The sequence below is a fragment of the Condylura cristata genome, unplaced genomic scaffold, assembly GCF_000260355.1.
Source record: "Condylura cristata isolate star-nosed mole 26May11 unplaced genomic scaffold, ConCri1.0 scaffold00026, whole genome shotgun sequence".
Lineage (NCBI taxonomy): Eukaryota > Metazoa > Chordata > Mammalia > Eulipotyphla > Talpidae > Condylura > Condylura cristata.
In genome coordinates, this window is record NW_004567127.1 from 4,642,517 (window position 1) to 4,659,266 (window position 16,750).

At 54.4% G+C, this 16,750-nt stretch overlaps 1 protein-coding gene across 1 annotated transcript in view; it reads right to left on the reverse strand.

The window, feature by feature from the left end:
• Window positions 1-2,259: 2,259 nt before the first annotated feature.
• MAB21L3 (mab-21-like 3 (C. elegans)) overlaps window positions 2,260-16,750 on the reverse strand; it is a 23,234-nt gene continuing 8,743 nt past the window's right edge. The window contains exons 3-7 of the mRNA XM_004689605.2: window positions 14,888-15,028; window positions 11,721-12,012; window positions 9,271-9,449; window positions 8,679-8,873; window positions 2,260-4,771 (exon numbers count right to left, since the gene is read on the reverse strand). Of these exons, the coding sequence (XP_004689662.1) occupies window positions 4,538-4,771; window positions 8,679-8,873; window positions 9,271-9,449; window positions 11,721-12,012; window positions 14,888-15,028 (1,041 nt within the window). The 3' untranslated portion in view covers window positions 2,260-4,537. The remainder of the gene's footprint in view (window positions 4,772-8,678; window positions 8,874-9,270; window positions 9,450-11,720; window positions 12,013-14,887; window positions 15,029-16,750) is intronic.

Sequence of the window (16,750 nt, forward strand, 5' to 3'; positions counted from 1 at the left end):
CGCGTGGTGAGTGTCCCGCGTGGTGAGTGTCACGCGTGGTGAGCGTGTAGCCTGTGTGTGTGGTGAGTGTCATATGTAGTGAGTGTCACACGTGGTGAGTGTCACGCGCGGTGAGTGTCACGTGTGGTGTCATGTGCGGTGTCACGCGTGGTGAGTGTCACGCGTGGTGAGTGTCCCGCGTGGTGTCCCGCGTGGTGAGTGTCCCGCGTGGTGAGTGTCCCGCGTGGTGAGCGTGTAGCCTGTGTGTGTGGTGAGTGTCATACGTAGTGAGTGTCACGCGTGGTGAGTGTCACGCGCGGTGTCACGTGTGGTGTCATGTGCGGTGGGTGTCACACGTGGTGAGTGTCACACGTGGTGAGTGTCCCGCGTGGTGAGTGTCACGCGTGGTGAGCGTGCAGCCTGTGTGTGTGGTGAGTGTCATACGTAGTGAGTGTCACGCGTGGTGAGTGTCACGCGCGGTGAGTGTCACGCGTGGTGAGTGTCACACGTGGTGAGTGTGCAGCCTGTGCGTGGCCTGTGCAGGCTGCGTGTGCAAGTCAGTGTGTGCCCCGTGGCTGCATCACTGCTGCTCTGCACTGTCAAGGGGACCCCGCCCTTCCTGGGAAAAGGCTTCCTCAGCCAGGGGCAGTTTTTCTTTCTCCAAAGCTGAAGATGCGATCCTTCCACCCTCACGATGTTGCTCTGTGCCGGGAAGAGCCTGGCCTGAGAGCCAGGCCACCTCAGTTCATGTCCAGACCCCGCCACCAAGCAGGTGGTGCCTCAGGAAGCAGAATCCCTCACTCCACTCAGCAGTACGCCCTGAACACCTGCTGTGCGCCCCACATTGCTCTGGGGCAGGAGGCACCCCAGGGAGCAAGTCACTGCCCGCAGGGGCCTCCTGTCCTAACAGGGGAGCGGCGATCCACCACGGGAAAGTAAAGTAGGGTAGGGGGTCAGGGTGTGGGGTGCTCATCTGGTACCTTGGCCCAGGAGGAGCGCACAATGTCAACAAAGGGTGCAAGTGACTCTTGAGCATAGGGACCAACAGGGACAAAGGTCCTGGGGCAGGAACCAGCTTGGCGTGTTTGGAACAGCGCAAGGAAGCCGGCCTGGGAGAGGCGCGGGACGGTGCAGTGGGGGAGGGGCAGGGAGAAAGGTGGACCTTGCAGGGACGCCCCCCCTCCCCCAAGAGAGATGGGCATTTACTGGAAGGTTAGAGCAGGGGAGAAACATGACTTGATTTTCATGTGGAATAAACCACTCTGGCCCCTGTAGGTGGGTGGGTGGCAAGGGTGGGCACGAGGCCCCTGCAGCAAATCCAGAAGGCCTAGGGGTGACTTCCCCAGAGGTGGGGGGATAGCGTGGATGGGCGGGGGGCCTGTACACGGCCTCTGTTTAGAAATCCAAGCCAGAAGAATTTGCTGGTGGATTGAGGGTGACGGGCGATGGGCAGAGGGTTTAAGGGCAACTCCCGGGTTTCCGGCTGACACCAACGGCTGAATCATGACCCCATTTACCACGGTGAGGACCAGGTCTGAGAGGCAAATGGTCAAGAGCTCAGGTTGGGGTCCAGTGATCAAGTCATTCCCCCCTCTCTTGGGCCCTGCGTTCTTGCTTGTAAAGTGAAGGGGCTGCCGGTGATCACCTGCTGATCCTCTGAGATGAACGGGGTTATTTTCCCATGCGTCCACATTTCCATCTCTGTTAAAGCCGCCAGGGTGTTCTAAGTCCAGAGAGAAGTGACAGGACTCTTTTGATTCTCTTTTGGAGAGAGAAAGTAGAGGGAGGGGTGCAAGGAGGAGTGAGCACGTAGCCCCCCCCCCATCATTCCTCCCGCAGGGCCACACTCACGTCAAAGCCCTGACACCCACAAAAGAAGGAGGGAGGGAGTCAGAGCAAGGGCAGAGATGAGAAGATTCAGCAAAAATACATGCTTCATTTCCTGGATATCTTAAGTTTCATGGACTTCTGAAAGGAAAAGCATTTGAGACTTGCGGCTACAGACCCCCTCAAAGTTGTGACTAGAACCCAGTCATTCAACTTGTCTGAATCTCGGTTTCCTCCACTGTGAATTTAAAGACCTGTACACTTGAATATTCTATGATGCTAATGCTTTTAAGGGACGAACAGAGGCCAAAAATATGGAAAAGTAAGAGGACCCAAAAGGAGAGTTACTGAAGGAACTTTGCAAACATTTTTCATTCAGCACGTTATTTGGGGCACTTACTTTGTTCCCTGAGTTGTAAAGACATAACTGAAAATACAGGTAAGTCCCTTGCTCATGGAGCCTTTATTACTAGGCGATGGATGGAAGGAGAGATAGACAGAAATGTAGGCAATAGACACACAGGCTGGTAGATAGATAACAGACAGACAGGTAGGTAGATAATAGATAGCCAGATAATAAATAATAGATAGATAATAGACAGAGGTAGACAGGTAATAGACAGACAGACAGACAGATAAATACGGGAAGACCAAAACGGAGAAGCATGTTCCAGGATCCTCAGAGCTGTGCTTTCTGTCCCAGGAACGTCAGAAGAAATCACCGAATTACCCAGGAGTAGCCTCTCCTTTTCAAAATCCGAACTAAGCAGAGACTCATTTTGGGCCAGTGGCAAGAAAGGTCAACAACGCATCATCAACTGGAATCCAGTGTCCCTGGTTCTCTTTTGGGGGGCGCCAGGTGTGCCTTCGGGCTGGGACACCTGCCGGCTAGAGGAGCATCCTGCAGGATGCTGCCTCCTCTCCTGCGTGGTCCCCCACCGCCCTCTGCTGGCCAGCAGCGGGAACTCGCAGGAACGCGCCCCGCAGAACTCCAGAACCGGGTCTTCAGGAAAGGTGGGAAGATCTAGGGGGAGCAGGCTGGCGTCTGCGGGTCCCGCCCACCCTCTCCGAATACATATGTGTTTTTGAAGCAATGATACAGCCAACTTAGACTTTCTGGCGTCCGGTGCTGTACAGCTGTTTTAAAACTCGCGTTAGCTTTCTTTATCCTGAAAAACCAAACCAAACCTTCCTATACCTGCCACCTTCTCAGGAATGTTCCCAAGGTGCAAGAAGATGAGAATACATAAACATTTCCAGGACTGAGCAAAGCACTGCACTGTCCATTTCAGGTGATCAAGCTGCCGTTGGCCAAGATTTCCTCTGTGAGCACCCAGGGTCCCATTTAGCTCCAAGACATTTGTGAAGATAATTGTTTTAATTTGCAAATGTGCCTTTTTGTTGGAAAAAATCAGCAGCTCATGCTTTTAGACATTTCACTGTTACTCATTTGGGGAACATACTCTAAGTCATAAAAGACTCCCTTGAGTTGAGAAGCGTAAAGCGAACGTCAGAAGAAATCACCGAATTACCCAGAACTCCTAGAAACCCGCGTCAATGTCTGTGCAGGCTGGTGGCCTGAGGGGGCTCGGTGAACCCCGAGGGCTCCCTGTGGCCCCAACCCTTAGTGCAGTCACAAGCATCAACATTTAAAATGTGAATCAGATCACAGCCGCCACTGCTTCTGGAGCAGCCAGTGCCAGTGTCACAGCTTTACTTAGCAGCACTCAAGTGCCTTCCCGGGTTCCCCAGGCACGTGGCCGGCCCACCTGGCCGGTCCCCCACCACCTCCTTCCTTCTTCTGCCGCTGTTTGCCTTTTCATCCTGCAAAGCTCTCACTGGCTCTAGCTCAGTCCTCTGTCCGCAGGACACTTGCGATGATGACAGTCATCACATCTGCTTATCTGTTACTTCCGGTCTTCGAATCAGATGCCACCCAACGGTAAGTCCCGGCCGTGCTCCTGGCTGCAGCCCCGCAGCCCACCGGGCACCCATGGACCGGTGAGCGAGGAGTGAGTGGTGTGAGCTGAGGAAGGGTGTGAGAGGCCAGTGACCCCAAAGCATTCCGTGCAGGCCACAGGCCTGAGCCCACTCTGTGCAGGCGTGAGCCCCACCCCTGACGCAGGGTCTGGGGACACAGGGCACGGCCAGGAGGCAGGATGACTTCACGCGTGACTTACACTGCTCATACCCACTTTGTCCTGCTCACAGAGCACCAGGGAAGCGGACAGCCATGGCCATGACCTGCGGCCTGGAAGAGCTGTGGGCCACAGGGACATCCAGGACTCCCACACCAGCTCCCGCGCCGGCCGGCCAACGGGCACTGCTTGATGTGGGTCCATTGCCTTCCCCTCAAAGGCCCAGGGACAGGGCCGCTCCGAGGGGCAGTGGACAATCCCATCTTACAAATGGAAGACTAAGGAGCCCTGGTCAGTGGCCGCAGGACACTGCCAGCAGCAGGCTGAGACGCTGGTTTCCATCCTCCCTGCCGGCCGATCGGACCCTGGGCGAGGGAAGTCAAGACCGGGGCCGCCTCCTGGCGAGGGTCCTAGCTGGCTCGCTCGGCTGGCCGCTGGGTCCACGCCTGGGCCCCAGTTGGGCCCCCGAGCCTGCTGGGTCGATGCACTTTTCTCTGCCATTCGTCACTTCCTCCTGGGCAGGCTGTGAGGAGCCCACCCCCAGAGATTGAGGACACGCCGAATGAAGTGTCCAAGAACCCCGGCCGGCAGCCTCAGGGCGGGCTGATGTGGGGGTTCTTCAGGAAGTGGTCCAGCTTCTGGGCCACGGCGTCCAGCTCGCCCGAGTTGGCGTACTGCAGGAGATTGCTCTTCCTCACGAAGTAGTGCTTCAGGAAGTGCTGGCTCACACACTTGTGCAGCTTCCTCACCAGCCGCAGGAAGGCCCTGCTGAACACCTGCCAGTCCCTGGGCTGCGGGTATTTCTCACAGGTCCAGAAGAGCACCGTCTGCGGGGGAGAGGTGGCGTCAGGCCTGTCCGCCGCCCTCAGCGCACGGGGCGCGGGCCTGGGCCGGGGGAGCACGGATCCCCGGCGTGGGACGGGGCACGAGCTCGCGCCCCAGCCTGGGGTGACCTTGCCTGCCGGTCTCTGCGCCCCTCTGCCCTCTCACCACTCTTTCCAGCCACGACCGCTCTCCCTAATCCACCCCTGCCCACTCTGCCTGTGACTTCACAGGAAAGTTGAAAGCCGCCAGCCCGCCATGCTGGCGGCTCTGCCCCAGGGGCGTTCTGGGCCCCTCCGCTCTGTCCACTCCTCCCAGCTGGCACGGTCCCCTGCCAGGGCTCAGAATCTCCCCTCCAGGAACTGCGTGTGGCCGGTGTCCTTCTTCCTCCCCAGCTTTTCAACCACCCCAAGCCTGTCCCCTCCTGCCCTGATCCCCAACTCTCTGTGAATCTAGATTTTCCAGACAATCATGTCCCTGGCTGTCATGTTTTCTCCCCCCCACCCCCCGACTCCCTGCCTCCATCCCCTGTCCTCACTGCTCAGCAACCGCTCTCAGGGAGACCCAGAGTCCCACGCTGCCATGTCCAGTGGGCCCGTCCATCTGCCCTTGAGCCCGCCCGGGGTCTCCCTCTCAAGCCAAGAGTCGCCTGGCTTCCGGGCACCGGGCTGGTGCTTCTGGAGCACTGCAGTGAACGCTGGCCGGCTGGTCTTTAAGAGTCGGCATTTCTGCGGGCGCTCTCGGGGCCTCTCCCCAGCTCTATCTCCCTTTCCTGACAGCTGTTTCAATTCGCACTGACTGCAGCTGACTTCATTTCTCTTCTCCAGCCTCAACTTCTCCTTTGACCTCCTGACCTGCATCTCCTGGAAGTCTGAAAGTTCTCTCAGTCAACAGGGCCAGGCTCAACCCCAGCCTGCCCCAAACCTGCTCTGCTCTAGAACTGCTGACCCAGCCAGTCAGGCAGGACACAAACCTCAGGGTCACCCCTCCCTTGCCGCCCCCAATCAAGTCCCGCCTGAGGGTTTCTCAAAGCGACCCACCTACCCTCGCCTTCCGCCTCCTCTCTCCCAGACGGCAACACTCATCGAACCAGTCTGCACCTACTTTGTCCCTGACTCACAGGTCAGCATCCACGCTGCAGCTGACGTGAGCTTATCTGTCTCTGGTTCTTATTCATAATACCTCGAAGCCTTCCCGGTTTTGCTGACTAAAAGCAAGACACTATCCTCAACATGGTTTGTCTATCAGACTCATTCTCCACCTGCGTCTCAACCCCGTCTCACCCTGGTTCTCATTCGTCCTCCCCGACCAGCCAGCCTGACCCTGAATCCTGCTCTCCTCCACCACAGGCTCGTCCATCACCCACTTCTCCCTCGTGTGCACAGCTCTGACCCTCTCTGCCCAGGAAACTCATCCACCAGATCACCCATTCAACAGTCCCTGGACATGGACTTCTCATAAGCAGAAAGATCACAGCATTAACGCCTCGCATGATAATTGACCTGACCCCTCGTAGATTGTAAACTACAAGAGAGCAAAGGCTTACACACATTTTTGACCACTCTGATGTCACTGCATCCAGCAGAGACACTGGCCCAGGAGAGCCTGTCGGTAACATTCTGACTCAGTGAAATAATTACTGTTGAGCTGAAAACAACTGATGTTGAATATTCCCATTTAAAAAAAAGGGCAATTTTAGCTGCACAGTTCAATATATTTTGGTTCATTGAAATGGTCTTGAGGGAATGAATTGGAGATAATATGTTAGTCAAGAAAACCTACAACCTAGATAGAAAAATCATCTAGGTTTTGGATCAAGCTGTTCTCTTGCTAAGCAAACATGTTGATCAAGCCCCAGCACCCTGGGGTGGGTTTGAGGAATAGACAAGCCAACGAAAGATAAGTTTTTGCTTCAATGAAGCAACCTCTTTAGGGGGAGAGGCGGACTTGGCATGACAACGGTAAATGCTGTGACGGTCACATCCTGCCCACGCTGGCTTCCAGCCCAGTCACTTCTCCTTTCCCCAGACTACAGGCCTTGGCAAGGATGCCCCACCCTCCTGCCATCACCCCATGGCGACGAGCACGTGTGTCATTGGTCACTTTTACCTGGCGGGAGTGATCCCTAGCAGTGACAGGAACCAGCTCTGGAGCGAGGGCTGAAGAGTAGAGAAGTCACTGCCTTGAAATCTCCTGGGTGCTTAGAGACCACTGAATTAAAAGAAAACCCCTGGGGGGCATGCAGTTTGGAGGGCAGACACAGCCGGCAGGTCCTTGGTTGACCTGGTCAAACGCTGCCTAAAATATTCTTGCCCCTCAGTGGGTTTCTGTGCATCTTAGTGGTGAGACAATGGAATCTCTGGGCAAGATTATGCAGTGTTGATAGGACACAGACTGAGGTTTGCTTTTCAGTTCTGGTTCTCCCTAGTTGGTCTATAGAAAGATAGTCGAGAGAGAAGCAAAGTTCCCAAAACAAATTAGACACACCCTTGAGCCAGGAAAACAAGCTGTGTTTTCAGAAAGCATGAGGGGCTAGGCTGAGAATGTGAAACTCCAGAGAAAGGTCCCGGCGAGCAAAGGAGGCGGTAGCAGACTTGCCGGTCAGGGAGGACAGCTAATCGGGGACAGGAAGGAAGCAAAACGCAGGTGAGTGACTTGGGGGAAGAGAATAAATTGAGTAAGAAATGAAGTCATTGAGTCGTTTCACCAGTGCTGACGTACTGCTCAACTATGTGCAGGGCCAGGAGAGGCAGGGTGGGGGGCCACGCGGTGCCCTGAGGTCGCTTCCATGGGAGGAGGCGCTGTGCTCTGAGAGAGGTCAGGTGGGGCAGGCGAGGCAGGCGCCAGCCACCCTCACAGTGACTCCCAGGGACTGTGCGTGCTGGGCCAGGGTCAGAGGAAGGGGCTGCGCCCCGGGCCGAGAGACCTCAGCGCGGACTAGTCTCTCCCCTCCCAGCGGGCTGCAGACGGTGGCATGTGGGTGTCCTCGTCTCTGGGGATGGACCCACTTTGGGAGCGGTCAGGAGCATGACTGAAGATCACCTCTCCAGAAAAGCCCTCCTGACCCCCCATTCCAGCTGCCCAGGCCAGACCCTGCAGCACCCAGACCCCCCAAAGCAACGCCTCTCCTCTGAGTGTCCCCAGGCTCCCTGACGAGGAGCCCCGAGAGAGCAAGAGCCCCGTCCGCCTTGTCCACTTAGTGCGTCCAGGTGCAGACCAAGCAGGAGGCGCTGGCTGGGTGTCTGGCCACGGGGTCTGTGCCGTTTGCTGGGAGTGTGTGGGCAGGCACAGCCGGAATGCAGAATATGGGGTTTGGGCAGAACTCGGGGGACACTTGCCTCATGAGGTGAACCTGGAAGTTCAGATTTGTGAGTGAAGCCGCAACATTTCCTGGTTTCCACCTCTGTGGGGTCTGTCTGCGTGTCTGTGTGTGTCTGCTCCTGAGCGGCTACACTCGGGTTAGCGTGCAGACTGAGAGAGTCATGACATCCAGGAAAACATGAATGTATCTGAGGTTTGAGCTACTCGAAAGATTTCACCAGCTTTCTGCAGGACGATGCTGAGGTGAAATTTGTTTGTGAACCTCAGCAGGATTTCAGGCGTGTGGTGGGAGTCGGGCAGGTCACTGAGTGGGAGAGGCAGGAAGGAGAAGAGGGAAAGAAGAAAAGAAAGAGAAGGGGACGGGGGAGCTGGCCGGCACGGGCAGGAGGCAAAGGTCAGCGAGTCTGGGCAGCTGCGGAGGACGCCAGCGGCCCAGCCAGGCGCCCCCGCGATGAGCAATCCCCGAGGGCCATGTAGACACCAGTGCCCCGTCCTGAAGTGCCACCCCTGCACCCCGCCGGGAGAGGCTCCGGCCGGCCCCCGCTGCGGCGGGCCCCTCCCAGCCACAGCGGTCCAGGCCGGCCCGCTCACCTGCAGGTGGTGCGCCGTGAGAACGGGCCGCTTCCCCGGACACCACTCGTCCTCCGTCATCTGCCTCAGGGCCTGGAAGCACCTCCGGCGGCAGCCGCCGTCCTCGTCCAGCTGAGCCAGCAGCACATGCTCGGCCCGCAGGAAGCTCAGCTGCCAGTGGTAGTTGGAACAGGCCAGCAAGGTGAACCCCAGGGACTGGAAGAGAGCACACAGGACAATGGGGGGACGGTGTCCAGCAGGAAGCCCTCTCCAGGCAGCTAGGCAGGCCGGACACGCCTGTGGGGGAGCCTCAGGGCAACCCCCGGCACGTGGGGGGGTCAGCTGAGAGGCGGTGCCCACTCTCCCTTGGACGGGGGTTCCCAGCTTAAACCTACACCCCAGTCATTGGGGAGCTTGTCAGAACAGCTCCCTGGGCCCTGTCTACCAAAGGCCACACAATAGGCCCAGTGGCCCGGGGGGCTGCTAACAGGTTCTCGGGGTCACTGTACGTTCGGGGCACACTTGCAAAGGGCATCCTCAGGGGGCCCCGCTTCCCCTGTGGAAGCTGCTGGGCAGCAGAGAGGCTGTGACTGGCTGTGGCTCCCACCGGTACCTTGATGCACTTGACCCTCTCGGGGCAGGGCCAGCGCTTCGGACATCGGGGCCACCGGGCTTTCTCGGGCCAGGCGCTGGGGATCTCCACGGCGGGGGCCAGCTGCAGCTCTACCTGGCACACAGATGTCTGCACCACGACCCGGACCGAACAGCTGTTGGCTAGCATGCTGACCTTATCTGGCGGGAGATGGCGGGAGGACCGTAAGGAGAGGAATCTGGGCTGGCTGCGAGCGTTCACAGGAGTCCGTGAGCAGCTCCCTCGGGGGAGGGGAGGGGGCTCTCACTGTCCGGGTAACACGCCACGTGTGGGGGAGGGTGCTGACTCAAGACTGGACAACCGGCCAAGTCAATAAGGACAGAAACATTGCGAGACCATTGTGTTACTGGCCACGTTGGCTTCTTTCTTTCTCCCTGCGACCACAGGATGTTAGGGCGCCTTTGCTTTTACATTACTAGGGTCTTTTTAGAAAGTGCCCCACTGTTTTTGGGGGACAGCCTTGGTCCCCTTACTTATTCTTGACCATTGATGGGGTTGGGCTTGACAAGTCTTACTCGAGTCTCATGTGGTTAATTGTCTCCACCAGCCTAACATGGGTATGCTATTTATCATCACGAGCCCTTGTGACCCAAGCCTTCTTCTGTGCATGACATAACCACTGGCTGACAGGGCCAGGGGACTGGGAAGGGGCCCTCACGGCCTCTTGCGGAGCAGGAGTGGGCAAAGCAGATGCTGCCAGCTTGCACACGGCCATTCATGTCTAATCCGGTCCCTTTTCTTCAAAAGGTGCACACCTGGTTTTTCTGCCAACCTGGCAGAGCGGGGTGATCTGCCGTGAACTGGCATCAATTACTTTCCTTCTTCTTGCTGAGAGAAGGAAATGGAAGCTCCTTCACTCATTGTCTTAGGTTTTTGTTAAAAAGGAAAACACTCCTCTCCTTGGCTGGGTGTGATACAGAGCTCATTGTGTGAATGTCATCAGGGCTGCCCGACAGGAACGCCAAACACCGCGGTGTGGCGTGCGACCTTTGGCAGGTCACTTAATTGTCTAAATCTCAGTTTCCTCATCTGTCAAACGGGCAGAAAAATAAATGTCTATCGGGTTGCAGTGTGAGCGTTAAATTAAGTGATCCACATCAGTGTCCTATGCGGACGTATCTCGGGGGGTGAACCCCGAGATACGTCTATTCTGGAAACGTTCCGAGCTGTGAACAGCTAGACAAGCAAATGCACCCACAGTTCCTCTTCTTTCTAGCCAAATGGAATGGAACATTATTCAACACTTTGTTTTCTCGTTAAATTATCTAGCCTGGGCATTTTGCAAACTCACACGTGTGCCCGCGTGTGTGTGTGTGAGCGACACCCCAACCTTTTCAAAGGCTGTCTGACAGCCCCCAGGCAGAGGCCACACAGTGGAGTCCAGTCCCCTTTGTTAGTCTTTTAGATTATGTCTAATTATCTATGATGGTGAAGCCCATGGCAGTGCAGATGCGTGTGTATTTTTTGTGTATCTCTAGACATGTATTTGCAGAACCAGAATCGCTGGTTTGCCAAGTAAGCACATTATAAAAAAAAAAAAAAAAAAGTGGACACATTCCTCTTTAGGAAGCAGGCACCAATTTAGACTTCAAGAGCCGGGTATAAAAATGCCAGTGTGCCCCCCCCCCACCTCCCTGCCAGTGTGTGAGGAGACTGGGCGTGCACTTCTCAAAGTACATGGCAAATGGCACCTGTTTTACTGCACCTTTATTATCTTTGTGATTTATGTTTTTTCTGATGATTCCTATTAGTTTGTTCGTGTTTTTTTTTTTTTTCTTAGAGGTTTATATATATTCTTTGGTAATTAAGGTAGTTAACCTTTATCTTCCCAGTTCGAACCTTACCCTTTTGCTCTGGATACACAGAGAGGGTGTGTGTGAGTGTGTGCACAGGTGACAGGCCTCTGTGCCTCAGTCCTGCGGTTTAAGATCTGGGGGTTACCCGTCTCTCGATAGCTTCTGATTCTGTGTTGGCCACGTTGATGGTTTCCAACTGTGGTACTCCACCCCTGAGGTTAGTGCCGGCAATTGGAGGGTGTCCAGTGAGAAGAGCGTTAACAAGATCTAAGGTTGGTAAATAACTTACTTCTTTAAGATCTAAGATTTGTAAGGAACTCACTTTTTAGTAAAAGTACGAGGGTTGCTGCTAACTTTCTGGGGCAGGTGTATAACCTAGGCGTGTCGGCTCAGGTCAGGGAAAACGGCCCCCCAAATCCACGGGCAGGCGCCGGGCCCAAGCGGCCCACGCAGCTCCTGTGTGTCACACCAGGGAGAGAGGGGCCAGTTGACAGCGCACAGGAGCGACCACTGACCGTCTCAGGCCGGGGTGCGGGCCGCAGGCCACGCCCAGGCAGCCCTCCTGGCGCCGGGAGGAAAGCCAGACACTGCAGGTCACGTTTCCGAGCCGCTCACCTGCGAGGCCACAGGCGCCGATGGCCATTTCCACCAGCTTCCGGAGCACATGGAGGACCTTGGCGGGCACAATGTCCCCCTCGATGTTCACGTCATCCTCGTGCCACTGCCACAGGCTCTTTGCAAACTGCTCCACCGCCAGCCACTGCTGCAGAGCCTCGGGGTCCCGCAGCGGGCAGGGCAGCCGGCCACCCTGTAGAGTGTAGTACCGCCAGCGCCGCTCCCGGGCCCCCCGGTACCCCGCCAGGCCTTTCACGGGGACCATGACGAGGAGCTGGTGGGGCCCTAGAACCTGGGGTCAGGGAGGAGACAGGACGAGAGTGAGTTCACAGACTTGGGGGCAGCAGGAGGCTGGGCCAGGTCTCTTGGCGAACTCGGGGGGAACCAGCCGCTCCTGCTGGCCCTAAGATGACCCCATCTTTGTCCTGCCGCTAACCCGCTGTCACCTTCAGGCGTGGAGATTAACTCCCTGAGTGCTGGCTTCCCTGAGGAAAAGGTAAACTGCTCCTTGCACTCAGTGGCAGACTGCTGATGTGCAGGGGGAGAAGAAAAGGCAGAGGCGGAACCATGCACGTTCTGAACCCAGCAGTTCTGACTAGATCCTCAGGGCCACGCCTGAAGGCGCCTACGGCTCAGAGGGGCTCCCAGGTCTCGGGGCGCGGGGGGTGGCAGGGCCAGTGAGAGGCAGAGCTACAAATTTCAGAGGCTGGGTCTTCCGATTGCCTCCTCGGGGTGGCTTTAGGTTCTGCACCTGCTCGCAGCCAAGCACGCGCAACCTGGCACGGCTGGGAGTTCTGGTGGGAGAGGAGAAAGAATGATGCAAATGCCTTCTTCTTTTCCACCTGTACTGATGACCCAAGGCCAGTATTGGTGACTAAACCTTAAAAACCAAAGGTGGGGCCCTCCCTGGTGGAGCGGCTGGTTAGAGCACTGCACTGAGAAGCTAAAGCCACTTCCGCATGAGTTTGATCCCCGCCTGCCCCGGAGGTGACCCACAGGGCACAGCAGACCTCTCCTGACCCGCTCGCTGCTCCCCTCAGCAGTGTACTTCGTCAATCTGCCTGTTCTGCTCCCCACTCTGTCTCTGGTGAAGCCTCTCACCGCCCCTGAGCCTCTGGCCTGTACCCCAGTTCTGTATGCACAAATAAATAAATCTTTAAAAAAAAAAACAAAACTAAAGGTGGAATGAAATGATTTGTGGAGACAGTGCAGCTACTGAGGTTTATCTAAGTTTACTGGAAAAACACGAATTATCGATCATCTATCTACCCGCTTCCTTTCTCCAGGGCCCAGGTAAGCCGGGGTCAGGGGAAAGGGGTCAGGGCCACAGTCCCAGGGAGGAACTGGTCAGCAGGGTAGCAGCACCCTGAGGGAGCTGGACCTTTGACCACCCTGCAAGACAGCCCACTTCACCCTGCTCCTTTTCTGCTAATCAGCTGTTCACGCAGAAGACAGCTGGGTGAACTTTTTCATGAAAAGTTCTGACAATGGCATCTGCTGAGCTTTGCCTGGGGCCCAGGCATGGCTCACGCCCAGCAGGTGACCAGCAGGTGACCAGCAGCAACTGGTTCCGTCTCATTCTTAGAGAACAATAGTCTGATGCTTAAGAAGATGGGTTCACATGGTTTCTGGTGTCCAGGGACAGTTTATGGGATGACAAAGGGAGGGAGGGGGTGGGGCCTCAACTGTAGCATTCAACATTATCTGAACCTGCTTGCCGTGAGCCTGGGAACATGAGTACCAAGTTGCCGGTTGCGTAAGGGTGCTTGCGGTGTTCGGTCCACATTATCGGGTTGTCGGAAAAGTTATGACACATTTTTTCTACGTTGTTCAAGCAAAAATGAGTCACAGCTTTTCCAACAAGCCAATGAAATGCAAGTAATGTTTAGATACCCCCCGTAATTATGTTTCACACTTCACATCAGGAAATGACGTGAATCCTTGGAAGATGCATCTGAAACCAGGAATTCTAAGGGGAGGTGCTGAGGGAAGTTTCTTGGGTATAGAAAGTGAGGCTGTGTTTCTGTTCCTTGTCACTGCTTTTTGTAATATAGGTCATGTTTGTGCAATTTATGTTGGCCTGGGCTGGTCGAGGTGGGTAGATCACGTTCTGACATCCCAAGACTCAAGCCAGGCTTATAATTTTCACTCTGGGGGGAATTTCCCCACATCTGGTTCTATCCCTACATCCAGAAATTCCAGAATTGTGTCCTGTGCCCACTAATTATGAAGTGTTCTGGACAGCAATGGCACTCTGTGCAGGTGTGAATCATTTGCCCATTCCTTCACTCACTCATTCATTCGAGTCGAGTGTCTACTCAGATCACACACTAAGCTGTCTGCTGGGGATGAAGTATCTCAAGTGTGATCCTTCCCTCCCAATCAAGAACCAGTGTGGTGTGAGAAATATGGTATAAATATATTTCCATTTAACAGGTGAGAAGAGTTTTAAATGTGTCATAAAAAATTAAGGTAAAAGAAGCATGGGGGTTCAGAACAATGGGGAGACTCACTTCTCTCCTCTCTAAACAGGACAGAACTGTAATGTCTCTTCCATAAAGTTGTTTGCAGGCTCAAGTGAGAGCTTTGTGTGACAAAGACTTTGTTCACGCTTCAGGGTGATGGCATTCTGGCTGCTCCCACTGGCCCTGGTAGCTTACAGCTCTGTGGGATTCCTAGCAGGAAGAGGTCGTTCCAAAGGACCTCCAGCAGTTTCTAAGGACCTCCTCTTTCATGTCCCTCCTCCACCTGCAACCCAGACTTTTATTTTCAACTATTTTCTTGCCAGCAGCCTGAGTTCTCTTTACCCAGGCACCAAGCTACTCCACAGCACATGAACAAGGGCTTAGCTACAGGCCAGTCAGTCTAGCAGATGACGGTGGCTGTCGGAGCCGGGTTTGGGTTCTGGCTTTGGGGCTAACGTGACTTGATCAAGCCATTTGCCTCCTTTGAGCCTCAGTTTCCCCATCTGTCGTGTTATTACAGGAGGGCTCACCTGAGAGCACACCTGTGAAAGGAGTGTAAAGGGTGAGTCCTGAAAGGTACATGTGGAACAGGAAGTACTGAGGGTGCTTTCAGCAGTGGGGCGGGGGAGGGGGAGTCCTCTCTGAGTTCCGCCCCCATCCCCGGCCTCTACCTGGGTGCCCAGGTGAGTGAGACCCACTCACCTTGATGTTCCCGTTGTACGTCTCGGAGTAGGGGACAGCTTGGAATCGCACATCCCGGTGGCTGATCTCTGTGGTCAGACGCTGGACGATTTTCTGCACCTCTTCCACAATCTGGGAAACCCACTGGCGGCGCAAATCCACCTGAGTGTGAAGGTGGAGCAAAGGCCGTTACTTCCCGAGCAGACCTGTAGCGCTGACGGGAGGTTGGAGGGGCAGGGCTGCAGTGAGTGACCAGAAGCAGCAGCCGCTCACAGCTCCTGCCCTCCCGGCAGCTCCAGGGGAGAGCAGGTCACTACCTTCATGTTCTCTTCTGAAATAGAAGCATTTGCTCAATATTTATGTAGTACTGACAGGCAGTAGGTGCTGCAGTCCCACGCGGACAAGAAAATGGCCAGGGAGAGGGATGTTTGTGCTCTAGTTGAAACTAGAAAATATGGGTGTATATGTATCTGTATACACTCATGGGCACATACAATACACACACGTACACATGTGCTTGTATACACACACAGGTGTGTGTGTGTTTCTAATGTAACAGATATGAAAAGTCTCATGAAGAAAAATCAAATAGATGAGGGACTAGAGAGTAAGGGGCTGCTGTTTTAGAAAGGGGGACCAGGGAAGGCTTTTCTAAGGTGATATTTGAGTGAGCCCCACAACATCTTAGAAAAGCAAATTTTAGACCTCTAAAGGTTGAGAGGGCAGTGAGGATGTCCCTGGGGCCAAGACTGGTAAAGAAAATGAGGGTGCTAAGAAGAATCTGGAGAAGAAGGCAGGGTCTAGCCTTCATGCGGGTTAGTGAGTCTGCAGTAAGGGCGCATGAGGCTGGTATCCAGGTGGCGACTGTTAAAGAGTCTAACAGGCTGATTGTTTCCAGCTTATGTTGTCAGTAAATGATGGTTCTCTGTGTTCATTTCCTCCTTTTGCTATTAGACTCATAAGAAAAGGTTATCAGACCCGTAAGAAATGTGTTTTGTCTGACTCTCCAGAAATGGAGTCAGCACTCCATATGGGAAGATACCCATATGCAAGTGAACACCAAAATAGTTACACCTTAAAGATACTAAGAGTTAGGGAAATAAATGTCTGTAGAAAACACCAAGGAACTTTTAGTAAACTCCAGGAGAGAGAAAAATCCAAAGGAGGGAGAAATGAGGAGTCTGCTGGGATTTCTGACACCCCTGAGGCACCTGTTGGAAGCACCATGACCAGAGCATCTGAGACACCACCGGGCCCCACCAGGAGCAGCGGAAGCCATCTTTGATGCAATTATGTCGTTTGTCCACCTGTGAATCTGTATATTCTTTCTGAGTTTTTGTATCATGGCTGTTCTATAATTTAGAGAATAACTCAAGAAATCCATTAACTATTCAAGGAAATGATAAAAAGCCCAAGTGAACTGTAGATGGCCCAGCGCCTGTGGAAAGAAGCATGGCAGTTTCTCAAAAGTTAAAAATGGACCTGTCATATGACCCAGCAATTCCACTCCCATGTATCTACCCAAAGAATACAAAAACACAAATTTGAAAGGAAACCTGCCCTTCTGTGTTCCTTGCAGCACTGTTTATAAATACCCAAGGTGTGCACACAACATTGGTGGCACAACCTAAGCGCCTAAACACAGATGAATGAATCACAAGAACATACATAATGGAATACTACTCAGCCATAAAAAAGATAAACCCATGCCATTTGCAGCAACAAGATGGAGCTAAAAGGCATGATGCTAAGTGAAATAAACCAGTGTGGGATGATAAAAAAAAAAAAAACAAAAAAACAAAAAACAGTGTCGGCCCTCCCTGGTAGCACAGCGGGTTAAAGCACTGCACTGAGAAGTTTAAGCCACTTCCGCATGAGTTCGAT